The sequence below is a fragment of the Haliotis asinina genome, chromosome 15 (assembly GCF_037392515.1).
Source record: "Haliotis asinina isolate JCU_RB_2024 chromosome 15, JCU_Hal_asi_v2, whole genome shotgun sequence".
Classification (NCBI taxonomy): Eukaryota; Metazoa; Mollusca; class Gastropoda; order Lepetellida; family Haliotidae; genus Haliotis; species Haliotis asinina.
Window position 1 is genome coordinate 7619221 of NC_090294.1, and position 15155 is coordinate 7634375.

Sequence of the window (15155 nt, forward strand, 5' to 3'; positions counted from 1 at the left end):
AAATCAGTTCCGTTGATACTTGATGTTCTCAAGAATTTTAGTAAAAATCTAACGAAACTACGCGTTTTTATCAATCGAAAAGCAAGACTCGAAAAGCATCGAAAGCAAACTTTTGACCATCATTTTGTTCCGAATTTTGATTGAAGATCATCTTCTGCAAGAAGCAGTTTCCATTAGGAATGGAATAAATAAGGAATACCTGTAGTGTTCCCCTACATTTTCATCGGATTCCTCTTAGTGTCAACTGTGATCGCATATCTGACAATACACCGCCCCGGTTCTGGCAACCTGCTGTAGTGCCAGGAGTGTGAACATATTGCCTGGCGCGTTAAGAACTCCAAAATACCTCCGATCCACGAACGAGGTTTAAAACAAGGTGACTGAAACAAAACGTGTAAAAACAATACAACAACACGTAACAAATAACATTGTATTGAAGCATGGCGTACATGCATGTATATTGAGAGAGAAGGAGGTAATGATCTTATAGGTCAGAAATATTCCAGTTCAGTTCAACACCGTTGTCCCACAGCTGAAAGAAACCTAAACTTCCAGATATATCTCGCGATATCCAAAGTTAGATATAACCGCAGAAATAATATAAGTAATCGATGTAGCGTCTACAAGAATTCAATTCAGAACGAGGCTCCGACATACCATAACAGAGTGAATTCCTTATTTGTCCACTCATAAAGAGCTTCGACAAACAGAGACCAACTCAACGATCCCCACGGAGAAGCACCTGATATCTAGATGATGTTATCCTTTTCTGACGAGTATGTTAAAACATGGGTTTCATTGCTCGGTGGCATAAAAGGCAGGTAAGACAGGAAATGTAGCTTGTTGTACAGACTTGGTATACAATTCCAACTATATGCAACCGACGAGGGAACCTTATTGGAGACGGTTTCTTCTTCCCGAGGGCTGGAATCTGGACCCGACCGCCATTTTGCAATTCCTCTGTCCTCAAGAGAACCTGGAAAAATTGTAATTTTATCCAGTGAATAACTACGATGTGTACATGTAGATCCAACATAATATTTATATTTGGTAACAGAGAGGGAATTCCGGTTCAATACAGACTGACAGGCAGAGCACCGAACTGACTTGGTAAGACTCTGATATATGCAGGTTGCTGTGCCATATTTATCATGGTGCATTCCGGGACGTAAGAAAACATTTGGTAAAAATGGAAAGAATAAGATGAAAATCATCATCTGCATGAGTTCGTTTATTGCCTACCTTTCACAGTATTGTCAAGAATCACTGCGATCATACCGCCTAGAAACATTGGGGTGCCAAAGATGACTTTTAAAATGGCGTTCCCTTCGGTGTTTCCTGCACATAAAAACACCATGTAGTACAATATAATTTTCATTTATTAATGTCTGCCATTCAGAGACATGAGCACACAACAGGTTGCCAGTTAAAGATACGGGTTTTCTGCTGAAATTTGAAATAAGAAAGACGTGTTGGACTGTTTGACAAAGAGATACGAGATTTTTCTTTTCAAACATCCCCACCCCACTCCACCCCATCAATGCCACCGTTTACTGAGAATGACTTGTATAATATGTGTCATACATTTTACCTGTGTTGATAATGTCAGGATGCAAATTAATCCACTCAGGAAGGAATATGCCAACAAACATCGCCGTTCCCAGAATTGTGAGGTTTCTGGAGGAAGTCAAGTTGACATAACGGAGAGTAGACAGCCCTAAGGAGACCAGCATCCCCAACGTGGGGATAAGGACACCCCCTAAAGCAGGGTTGGGTATGGAAGCCAACCCAGCCCCAAATTTGCCAAGGAATGCAAAGATAAGCAGCAATATTCCTGCGCAGACCATCACGTGCCTGCTGCCTGTCTGAAACAACAAACTAGTTTCTTTAGCAATCACTCAGGTTTCACGTCAGAAAACTGACACAGAAAACTAATTCGGACTTAGTCGTTTTGGTAATTGGGCAAGCAGATGATAGACTTTGATGTAAATATAATCTCTAAGAGCTAAATCGCATATGAGTTTGAAACCAACAGTTTACCAATTTGCTGAAAGACTAAAGTTAGCGTTGTGCTGTACGCGTTTTTTTAGGTGAACAGGCAAATACTTTTGTATTTAGTTGAAAGATGTAAACACCCGAGTTTAAAATACAAAATCACGTAACGGTTTAAAATGACATCGATGTGTTGCAAAGTTTATAATGAGAACATGATGTGTGTCCAGGACGTGGGATCGTGTCAACAGTATCTGCACCCTGGAGAGGCAGTATTTTGTCGTCTTCCAGCATTTCAAGATTTACATAGGTTTCAACATCAAGTAGGTCAATCAGAGACAAGTGATGGGGTGTGCATCATAATGAAGCAAGCGATTCGTTCCCTTCTTCACTTAAACTTAATTGTTGTTGGAGACATTTTGTATGGGACGCAGCTTCCAAAAATGTAATGTTTTGAATTTTTAAATATTGTTTTTCAGAAATCACGTCAACCCAACCCGAACACACATAGTTATACACAATCAAGATCCTAGTGAGGAAAAGTCTGTGTAGCAGCGTGTCGTTGGATATCTGTGACCTGTCTGATATTACCTTGGACACAGAAATGGCAGCAATGTTGCCGCTAAAGGACGTCGTGGCATGGCCGACACCCGTAGCACCAGAGAGAAGGCCACCTAGCCCTTCCATCAAGATCCCTCTGTTTACCGCGTGATTTGGCGGTGTATCCACTTCACATGCCTTCGACGCAGCAAAATAGTCCCCTACAGACTCTACCAACGATGCAAGGAAGGATGCACAAAACCCGATAAACACTGCAACGCTAAACCCCGGCATCCCGAACTGACCTAAAAGAAAATCGAAAATTCCCATTTCATATCTAAATAATCTGAATACTGGTGAGTGAAGCACCCTAGATGAACCAATTTTGAACACAAATGTTCTTCAACATTTTCGTAAGAAATCGGTTAAAAGCAAAGATAATAATACAGCTCTGGTAATATCATGAGTACATGCTTGTTTGACGTCTCATTCAACAGTATTACATTTGTACGACGCAGTCTCCAAACAATCGATCCTGGACCAGACAATACAGTGATTGGCAGAATGATACATGATGACAGAGCACGGCATAGCACATGTAAATGTCACATGTGTACATCAAATGACATATATCTGCACTATTATACCCATAGTTCGCTATTTACCGCAGATGCTATTAATAGGAAGAAAGTGAAATTACTATCTAGTGTATCGAAACATGTATCTTACAGATTTTATCGATGTTAAAAAATTGAATAGTTTCGTGTTCTTAAACCCTCATATCTTTGGAAATGAGTTTCCGTAGAGATTTTATTAACGCATCTTCTGCTTGAAAAATTATTACTTGTTATAAATAACAAGTTTCACAAGTTAGCGTTTTGTATAGAAACAACATAATCAGTCACCCATGTATTTTTGAAAAGAATGGTATCCGTCTGATCCGTTTGATCCTTGACTTATAAAAACGACCAAATGAATGGAATCCATGTTGATTTTTTAAAAATTGCTCATTTTGAAAGACACACACACGCACACGCACACGCGCACGCGCACACACACACACACACACAAAAGGGAAAAACTGTGCTCCACCACTTGGTGCCCGTATGACATGTACATGCAGATATTATTATGCTCAAAGGATAGAGGCCAAGGCTTGAAGGAGGCTCAGCAAAAACAGTTGGATCCAAGAGAGCATACTGAACATTTCAAGGTTACCATGCGATCACGAATTGTAGGGCAGCTAAAACGTCAGAGGAAATTCAGATTTGGCGTACGATCGTGTCCAAATTGCGCAGAGCGATACTCGTGATGTTCATGTAAAAATTTGTGAAAGCTGAAACAATCATGCTCGGAAAAAACAGTAGTCAGTGCCTTGTCCTTTAGACGTTACACAGGCCGTTACCAGAAGTGTCTCTTGCTACACTTTTAATACGGTAACACGTCTTTACGATATCCGAGTGTCTTGTGTAGGAAACGCATACATCTCCCAGGGATATAATCAGTTTCCTCAATATATGTATGTGGCAACATACCTGGGTATGGGAAAATAAACCAGGGAGTTAGATGTATCAGCGACGATTTAGCGTCCGTCCTCGCCATATAGCGAACACTGCCTGGGTCATCGGGAAAGACGTTGGTGACAGTCAAAACAGCGCAAATTATCCACGTCAGTAGGATGCTCAGCAGGATCTGAAGAAAGTCCACAAATATTGGATTCATGGAGACGTGTTTCGTCACATTCAGACATTTTGTGTATTGTCTGCTTCCCTAAGGTAATTACTATTTTGTTTGGCATGCACGGACTTTTTTAAACCTTCACTAACAATGTAAAAAGACTGTTATCCTTTGAATTAAAGATTATAAAAATACTGTCCAACAGCAACCACATTATGTCAAATTTGCAACTCGAAATCGAGAGTATCTGTCATCAGATTTGTCAAATTGACGAGACAGTATCATCGACAATAGATATAGGTGGGTACATTTTAGACATACCGGAAGTAATCCGAAAAGACGAAAACCGCGCTTCTTCCCTTCCTTCGGTGTTTTCCTTTGACAGGAGGGGAGTGGTATTTCCACGTTGTTGAGGAAGAGGGTAAACACGAGTACCATGACAGCAGCTCTGAGAGATAGTGACATAATAACATAGCTGGAAAACACCACAGTTACAAACTCAGAACTGGCTCCTGAAAATTATATAGGAATAACATGAAACTACATATATAGTAAAATGTTCGAAGTAGCATTTGTTGTTATAAGGGTAAGGCCATTTTTCAGGGCATTATCATTTGCAGGGGCACTCGGTCTTTTCAACTGCAGTTAATGAAAGACCTCGGGCTTCTGCAAATGATACTGCCCTGAAAAATAGCGTTACCCTTAAAGTACTCTACGCTGAGAAATATTCCAGAAACTTCATTCTTTAAAGTCAGCATCTAATGATATGGCTATCACTAACATTTTCCAAATTGGAAACATCAGTAATCCAAATGATGTTTGAATCACTTCTCTATTTTGAATCCTAAAGTAATTGTGTTTCTTTTTTTCATGTAAACATATATTTGCTTTTTGCATTTGTGACAGATGCGTTTCTCATAAATTATATGGATTTGTGCTGTTTGTGCCATGGTATGATAAATGAGTGAGTGAGTTTAGTTTTACGCCGCACACAGCAATATTCCATCTATATGGCGGCGGTCTGTAAATAATCGAGTCTGGACCAGACTCCAGTGATCAACAGCATGAGCATCGATCTGCGCACTTGACAACCGATGACATGTGCCTACGATCCCGTTAGTCGCCTCTTCTGACAAGCGTAGTCGCCTTTTATGGCACGTATGGGTTGATGAAGGACTATTCTATCCCGGACCTTCACGGGTCTATGATAAATTTGACAGTTGATGTTATAGATGATGATGTCATAGTGACATTATCCTTTGTTGGGGTATCAGTACTGCTATGCTCCAAATGCTTCATACACAACTAATCGCAATAAGCAGCCGTCTAACAGCAGGTTCTAAACAAAGACAACAGATGTAAAAGAAATGTTTACTGAAAGGCGTATTTTATGGTGGAAATATATTAACTTAAAGATACTTACGAGATTGCAATTTCCCAAGATGGTCTTGAGTATATTATTGGAATTTTATATAAGGAAAGTCCTATCAGTGATATTGTAGGAGCCACGGTCATCGGTCCAATATAACGAAGCATAGCACCGACAAGTCCCGTTGAACCAATCAGTATCTCAACAAGAGAAGCTGCCATTAAACTCCCAGACAACTGCAACCAAGATGAGATTTAGGGAGAACTAGTAAACAAGGGTATCTGGAGCTTCTATTCGTTGATATGTCAAAAGATATCAGGCAAGATCTACATTCAAGTAAATGTTGTCTATCGCTGCAGTGTCCGAGATATGTCTGACATTCTGAAATGACTGGCATTCACATTTTCCTATTTTAGCCATATTATAACCATAAGAGTGAGTGTCATGTTATTCAAGATATAATTCGGTCACGATCAAAGGAATCAAAGGAGATGTTCACAGACATTTGCACTGAACAACACTAATTGATCTCTGTGCCCTGTTCCAAACCCCAATTGTGACAAGATCGGTATTGCTGATTGTGTTAGAAATTACTCCTTTTGTGCTTAAAATGCATAAACTCGTGTTTAAAATAACAGTCAGTGAATTTAGTTTTAGTCCGCTTTTAGCAATATTCCAGCAATAGCACGTGGGGAATCGAACCCGGGTCTTCAGCGTGACGAGCGAACGCCTTAACCACAGAGCTGCCCCACCGCCTAGCATATTAGTTTTCATGAATGTAATATGTTTTATGAAAAATTGACATATACAGTTACCTGATCTCTTTCTTCTTGGGTAGTAAAATCAATGTGACTTCATATTCATGTGCATACTAGAATAAATATAAACGCGAGTTAAATGCTTCTACACAATATATATCAGCGTACAGAATCAATAAAGAAGTTCTTACCATCTGCAACTTCTCCGTTTCAGAGAACACGTGTATTGAGGACGCTTCAGTCATGTTAAAATGTGATATTGTCACATTGTTTTCATTGTAGGTATTGGACACTGAAAGGCAAACAAAATATCACAGACAACGCTTTGTAAAAGATTATATAACCCGATACAAAGAAAGGACTAGCAATAGTATTCCTTATAAATGTAAATATATAACTTATGGGGTCCCCTTAGAGTCCACCTGGTTATTAAAGTAATGTATTTAGACCATTAATTATAAACATGAAATTGCAATAAAACATGACCGGTTAAATGGAAGAAAGATGTCGACTACTATTGCTACAAGGAGAAGAATTCACAGTTTGTGTGCAGTATTCCTTCATATGAGCTTCCTCTAATCAGCGTACATACAAACCTCCCTTAGTCACATGATCACATGACCATTCGACATTGTTCTGCATGGCAAGCAGTGCTGATAGAAACGATGAAGAAGGTCCTTGATAAACCGGAAGTCTGTCCATGAAAGGTAAAATGATTTTTGTTGTTGTGATTATTGTGATTATTATTAGGAAAGTTAACGCGTTGACATTAAATCCGCCAATATTGCATCACTTGCTAAACACACCTGAAACGACTTCATCTTTTAAATTACCATATGGACTTATGCCGCAAATTAATAATAAATACTAATAGTATGCAAATATATAAATGCAACATTTTACAAATGGGAATTAAATATTTCAAATATAAATGTAACAAATCACTAACGATGCTTGCAGATAAGAGACTTACATGATATTTGGTGTTCATATTCGCGTTTCGCGTTTTCGGTTTTGTTTCTTTGACAGAGAATCTGTATATCACTATAGAAGGTAGATTATATCTAACATATTTTGATGTTTTACTTTCAACAAAGACATCCTTTGAGGAAAGAATAAAACCTGTTTCGCTGTTTTGCTTTAGAAACATATCGGTTAACACACAATAAATGCTGTTTTTGTCTGATCAAAGGTAATGGTATTTTACATGAATATTCCACAAACAGAACGTGCAACAATACACATGATGTCTCATGATACCCCATACACTCCCTGTTTCGTGCTAAAAAGGCGAGTCTAACATTAAATGCTACGTTGTTTTGGGCTTTTTGTTTGTTTGTTGTTGTTGTTTTTGAGTGTTTGTTGTTTTTGGGTTTTTTTGTTTTTACTTTCGTACGCAAACATCTCACCTTACTCCCAAAAGCGTCTGTAGGATTGTGCAGATTCCACACATGAACAACGTTGAAGAGAACAGCCTCGTTCTTAAAGGACTATCAGCAGCTGCACACAACACGTCTGCGACGATGAAGCTGGTTGCCAAACACGATGTCAGACTCAACAACACATGCTGGAGACAATATGTAAACACAACTGTTACATATATAGTGCGTAACGAACTTGAGAAGATGAGAACAGTAGGTTAATGAGTCTTGTTAACCGTCGCTGAGAACACTATATCACCGCTTGTCAGCTTGATGCAAGAGGGACTTAATGTGATGCTTGTGTGCTGAGCTAAATTGCTTACTGTAGTGTGACTCTATCCTAGGAAACAAAACATTTGTGAATGACTTAGAACTGACGCTTTTTGTTGTTGAACGCCATACTCAGCAGTCCCAACGTTATGGGGTCTAAATAATCGAGTCCGGACCAGACGATACAGTGATTACTGGAGGAATATCGTATAAGCATCAGTTTACCCCCAGCCTAACCACTCCCTTCACGATATAATAAAGTTCCTGAGGATAAAATCATTTCCCTTGATAGGATACAAAACATATATTTAAAAAAGCTAATGTAAGAAAACTGGAGGTCAAATTCCAGCTGTGTGCGTGGTTACACCATGGTCAGATTTAAACGGACTACTTTTCTGAATGTGATAGTCGAATGCAGATCTGTTACTCAAATATCAATTATCCTTACATCTTATTGTCCGATTGTATAGTATGTTAATATTTATGCAATAAAACAAATCTAGAATAGATAGCATGTATTTAATCTCTTTTTCCTAATCCCATTTAGCATTTAGTACAACTGCACAATAATGGACACAGAATGCTATCTCCATTGCGGCCCCTTTTTAACATACAAAAAGTCCAACATTGGTTTATCATCTTGAGAGATGTGACAGTGTTCTTGTGTCGTGCTGCAAACGTTCCAGACAGGTAACGTCAGTGTGTGTCCACGGTGAGATCGATCAGCCTAGATACTTGTTTGGTGAGCTGAAGAAGAATAGCTCACCCCCAACCTTGGGAGTAACTATGTGATCATTGTTATCAACAAATTCGTTCATAGCTACCAAAATGCTCAACATGAAACGATTCCAGGAGTTCATGAATGCATATGTCATGAACACATTTCAGTTACATGAACTAGCAGTTAATAATCATGTACATTATAGGCATGTTGTCTGGCAGACATCTTAACATCAAGCACAACCATTATCGCTGAACATTATATCGCTGAAGGTAAACGCTGTCATGAATTAAACGAAACGTATGGAAGAGGTTAAGGCGCTATTTCACTCCACACTTCTCCTGTAAAACAATAATTCATTTCTCTCAATAACGCTTACTAGTAGGCCTCAGGGAAGCTACCATATATTTTATTCAAAGAAACATTACGTATTAAGATTGCAATATTGAATTAAAACGTTCGAATGAAAAAGTGCAACGTGCCCTCTATCGGCCGAAAATATTTCAAGCGAATCTCATAGAGTTATGTCCCTTGGAAGGCTCACGACGAATATCGTACCCACAACTTGTGATTGAAACCAACGCAGCAACAAACGACAACACCGCGTATGAGAGTTTGTGTCAATTGTTTACATCCCACAGATGGCAAGTGGTCCCAGTTTGGAGACTGTTCGCCTCGGAGTTTTAGTTATCGATTTCAGGCAAGTCGAAAGGGAGAGTAAGTCTCTTTTATGCATCAATAGTAAGCTAACGTGAGTGCTTATGCCCCAATACCTATACTACCCATCAAAGGTTTAGCTTCACGTAAACCATTCAATATATGTAACGTAAATATATGTGTGTTCACATCGAAGATGAATTACTCCACGAACTGGGGAAAACAACTGCAAACCCTTTGCAGATGGAACCAGAGACCAGGCCCCCCTAAGTAATTGAAGGAATTACAGCAAATTTGAAGGAATTGCATCTCAAATGTAAACAAACGCAGCCCACTCGCGAAACAATTGCAGCGATATCGGTAATTTAGCGGTAATAACAGAAACACATCGGCCCTATCGGAAGCAATGTCGGTAATACTGGAAACACGATCGGCCATCTTCGGAGATTTTTCGGTCGCGAGCGGAAACTCACGCAGCAAAACATGGCGTCGTTGGAAGAAGCACCCGTCTCGGTGAGATTTGTTTTTAGTTCCTACTATTACATTTTCATACTTATCCATCTTTGACCACCCGTGTTGAATGCGTTTAGGTATGAGGTGTTGTCGGGACAATAGCTTATGTTTTTAGGAAAAGATTGTCACTGCAGAAGAGTGTCACAAGTCATACCCCTGGAGATTGTTTACATCTGAACATCGAAGTCGTGCCGATGATTACGAACATCGTGAACGTGCGCCATGAAGAAGTTTAAGAGCCATAATTTTTCTTGCTACGAAGTGCAATTGACAAATTTAAACACATTTTACGAAAAAAATGATGTTATATCTGGCGCACGTTCGTAATCATCGGCACGACTTCGATGTTCAGACGTAAACAAACTACAGGGTCATGACTTGTGACGCTCTCCTAGAGTGACTATCTTTTCCTAAAAACATAAGCTATTGCCCCGACAACACCTCATACCTAAACGCATTCAACACGGGTGGTCAAAGATGGATAAGTATAAAAATGTAATAGTAGAAACTAAAAACAAATCTCACCGAGACGGGTGCTTCTTCCAACGACGCCATGTTTTGCTGCGTGAGTTTCCGCTCGCGACCGAAAAATCTCCGAAGATGGCCGATCGTGTTTCCAGTATTACCGACATTGCTTCCGATAGGGCCGATGTATTTCTGTTATTACCGCTAAATTACCGATATCGCTGCAATTGTTTCGCGAGTGGGCTGCGTTTGTTTACATTTGAGATGCAATTCCTTCAAATTTGCTGTAATTCCTTCAATTACTTAGTGGGGCCTGGAGACTATATAATAGATTAGGATGATGCATGTGAACAGCTGCGTTTTGGTGTAAAGTTTTGTTAAAAATTCGCAAATTTTCATCACTTACTGAACTCAGGACAATAATCTTTTCAACGTTAACAATTAGTTTTACAATACGTTACTTCACATGTAAACAGTATCTTTCAACAGTATTTTGCAAAATCTAGTTTACAGTTGACTCAAAAAGTGGCCACATTTTCACTAGTCTACACACCTAATGGGTAATAAGCTCTCTAAAATTCTGAAGCTACTCATCTAGGGATCCGTAGTCTAAAAACTAGTCATATTGCATCCTCGCAACATCGAAACATCAGTAAAATCGTCAGTGGCAGTATCGAACTCCAGGAAAACAAGCCGGGAAGAGTGGTCTCCCCTTGATAATATAGGCCTCCTCATTTTGAAATGCCTCTTTTTAACATAAATATCTTATCGATATTCGTGCAGTAATCCTCGTGAAGTTCTTTTCAAATCTGCATACAACTTGTACCTAATTAAATTAAGTGCATCTTTTATATACAGGTTACAATGTTGCCGACGACACTATAATTTCGGACTGATTTGAGCACACGTAGTATATATAGTTCATTGCTCTTTTCATCTTGTTAAGTTATTTTTATAGCGACAATCTAGCGGAATAATATCGTTTATACATCGTCTTTTCATTTTTTGTGTTATTTTTCCTTTAGCAAAGGTTTGTATTTACAAATGCAAATTTAGAAATCCCGAACTTACTTTTAGTAGATTTGTAAAGGAAATAAACATTAGGAACAAAATACACAAATGTCAGAGTTCTAAAAGGCTTGGATTTTGAATCATGTACTTTTTGCATCGTCGGAGTAGCAATAAGAAAGACCATAGAATACATGGACTGGATCGGCTAGATATGTGGACTGGTGACGTATATAAATACCGGAAAGAAATCACAAATGAAAATAAGTACAAATACGGCAGAAATAGATGCCAATTAAATATGAATTTCTTTTCGGCCACATGTGTTTCAGATGTGATGAAGGTGAATCTGGATTTTTATCTTACAATGCTCTCTTTGGGATAAAGCCAGCAGATATTTTACGGCAGCCGTTGAGGTCACTTACGAATATTAATGCTAATCAGAAAGGTCAGAGAGGTCATTTTAGGGATACATTCACAATATATAAACACATATGGCGTCACTTCCATCCATCGACGCACGTGTCAGAATTAACGGCCGTGAGTACGGTACTGTCAGTGCTTTGATCCAAGAACATTCATGTGTGGTAATGATTTCGAAGAAAAAACAGGCTTACAAAGATACCAAGAACATTTGCCCGACAGCACAGGGATCCAGGTGCAGAATGTCACGAGAACACTAAAAGGGTATGGCTGTTTTCAGGGCATTATCATATGAAAAAGCCAGAGGTCTTTCATATATTGCCCGACGAGGGGGGGGGAGGCAATTGAAAAGGCCGAGGTTTCTGAAAGTTTCACACGAGATTGGTTTGTTTTTTTCAAACCTAAGCTAAGATATGTTGACAACAATACATGCTTTAACATAAATACCTACATGGAACTAGATCACCCAAGGAAGTCATTTGAGTGATAAGTAGACAATTGTGTCAGTGAGTTTGTAATATGATGTATTACTACACAGATATTTGTGACGTCATAGATATCTGTGCACATTCCTCGATGTTTAGTTACATAACTTGGGGCATCGCATTATTTTAAGATAAGAATGGCATTTTTAATGTTTTATGTATCGATATTACTTAAAATCAATTCCATTTACATATATTATTGATGTTATACATGTTATGGCCAGTTGTCATGAAGTGCTAATTTCCAACGGGTGGAGGTAAAGTCATACCTTATGTTAGTGTTAATCTTCATAACACTGAAAGTCTAGATTTGAAAGATATATCTTTCATAGACTATCCAATAGAGTTTTCAAAACTTCACACATAAATGTAGTGTTTCAACTGTATGCATGCAATGTATAGGTTTCGATAAGTACTAGTAAGTAATTTCGTTAATGATAGTGGCACGCTGCATATCGCAGATTAAGTGTGCGAAAAGAATAGGGACATCCCAGGGAGTGTTAACATTTTGCATAGGGTGTGTTAACGTTATGAGTCTGATCCTGGGATAAATTCACGCATAAAACCCAGCTTTAACTAACGGGCAGTTATGGCTGAGACAAACCTAGAAAATAATCTGGACGAACTTGAAATCTCATCATCTACTTTGCCATTCCGAGCCCCAAGACGAATGTACTACTTCCGAATGAACATATATACAGTTTAGTTGAGGTAAAATACTTGCCTGAAGAGCTGCACTGATGATTAGCGGAACTGGAGGTATTTGTATCAAATTGTATTGAAGTTTCTCGACTTCAGTCCCAGATCGATCGCTTTCCCCATCCTCATTTAATGCTTTGTCTTCGTCGGAGATACCGTCGTTTGAAAACCGGGTAGGATATTCTTCCTGTGTCTCGCGATCTTCAAGAGGTCCCATTCTTACAGCTTACCTTCCTCGGGGGCTAAGAGTGCAGGTTAGTCCTCGTGGTAAGTTTTATCAGTGTTTTGCAGACGTCTCCAGTCTTATCACTACCAGCGTAAGTCAAATATTCGTGTATAAACCACCCGTCGGGCTGTCTGGCACTCTCCGTTATGTATGTCAAATAAACACTATCAAGTCACTATCATATTACCCCAACATGCGTAACAATTAACCACAGTAACAGGAGTCACACAGCCACCTGCCTATGGCCTCCCGTGTCTCACACTGAATGTTGTTACATTCCCATAACCCTCTTAGTGAGTGAGTGGGTTTAGTTTTTCGCCGCACTCAGCAGAATTCAGTCATGTCCGTCTGTGATACAAATATCTATATAGTGAGATTGTTAATGCTCTCCGTTTAACCACATGTCTGTAATATTTGATGGGTTTTCTCACACCATAATCAACAGACTTCGGCAATATTTGTCATTGGTCTTGTTGGAACAAAACGCTGGAGCAGATTATTATTGATTTAGGCGTTAATCATTAAGATCAGTTGTTTCCCAAGCGTATTTTCTGTAATTTGTATTATTATTGATTAACTTATAGTTATTACTGGGTCACAATGTTTAGAATTTTGAGTGATAGTTATTGTGGATCACATTTCGTGTCATCAGTAATAGTGTTTTAGCGGCACGCCTTTAAGGTTGCGCTTTAGAGTTACCTATCCTTTGACTTGCCGATCACGAAGGTTCCATACTTCGCTGGAATGCATAAGAATCAGTGACAATACACAAACGGACTTATACAGGAGTTGTGTCATTATTCGGCCTTTCCAACTTTCAACCTACATTCAGCACCGCTTGCTGCGTAACATTTAGTATACTGTAAACCAGGAAATTATTGCAAGCGATAAATTAATGCGAAAAATGCGATGGTTTTTTTGTGTCGCATTAATAAATCGTCGCATTTATTCAAAGCTGCTTTCTCATGACTGTACATGAAACAGTAACTGTTTCACTGAAAACCAAGACTTTGGTGAATTGATATTATATCTTTGACCCAACACTTTAGATCTGACTCATTTGAATTGTACCGGAAACCTCAGTTCTGAATCGTTGTATCTTGCTCGTTGGTCAATACATTGTATTGAATACTTTAGACTTATCTATGTTATAGTATGCTGGTTCTGAGAGGATTTCCTATACCTTTTGTCACGGCAGGGTATTAACCGTCACAAAATATATTAGTATTGTTTTGATTCGTTAATGATCAAGATCATTTCATCATTTATTTGGTAGTTAATGATCAAGAACAATATATTAGCACTGATTTGGTCGTTAATGATCAAGGTCAATATGTTAGCTTTGTTTGGTCGTTCATGATCGAGATCGATATACTACCGTTCATTTAGTCTTTAATGATCAAGACAGATTTGTTAGCATTGTTGGTCAAGGTCAATATATTAGTATTCATTTGGTCATTAATGATCAAGATCAATATGCCATGCGGCAGTGTTATTTATGTTTCAAGTGTAACAAAATGTTTAGGCAGTGATTGTTATGTATATTTAGAATTGGGGTATATTTTGTCCGAGTTTTGGAGGCTTCCACACTGTTTTAACCCACAGACTATTACTGCATGAATCACTTTGATATACTACCTTTGAATTCTTTCTGCCACCCGATCTTACAGTACCATGGGTCGGTGGTGTAGCCCAGTGGTTAAAGCGTTCGCTCGTCACGCCGAAGACCCGGGTTCCATTCGCGACATGGGTAAAATGTGTGAAGCCCATTCCTGGTGTCCCCGCCGTGATATTGTTGGAATATTGCTTTCAGCGGCGTAAAACCCAACTAACTCACTCACTCACTCACTCACTCACTCTTACACTACCAATGAGATACCGTTGCAGTAGTTAAATGTAGAATACGAATCTTAAACACATCATATTGCAAT

General features: G+C 38.9%; 1 protein-coding gene across 1 annotated transcript; it reads right to left on the bottom strand.

Annotated features, from left to right (window-relative positions):
* Window positions 1-416: 416 nt before the first annotated feature.
* On the bottom strand, window positions 417-13274 carry LOC137265687 (solute carrier family 23 member 2-like). The gene is made up of 11 exons (XM_067801118.1): window positions 13024-13274; window positions 7746-7903; window positions 6933-7030; window positions 6528-6628; window positions 5633-5814; window positions 4531-4657; window positions 4068-4224; window positions 2584-2837; window positions 1592-1865; window positions 1243-1338; window positions 417-976 (listed from the first exon to the last, which is right to left on the bottom strand). Exons 1-11 carry the CDS (start codon window positions 13213-13215, stop codon window positions 750-752), a joined length of 1866 nt encoding a protein of 621 aa, XP_067657219.1. The 5' UTR covers window positions 13216-13274; the 3' UTR covers window positions 417-749.
* Window positions 13275-15155: the final 1881 nt, after the last annotated feature.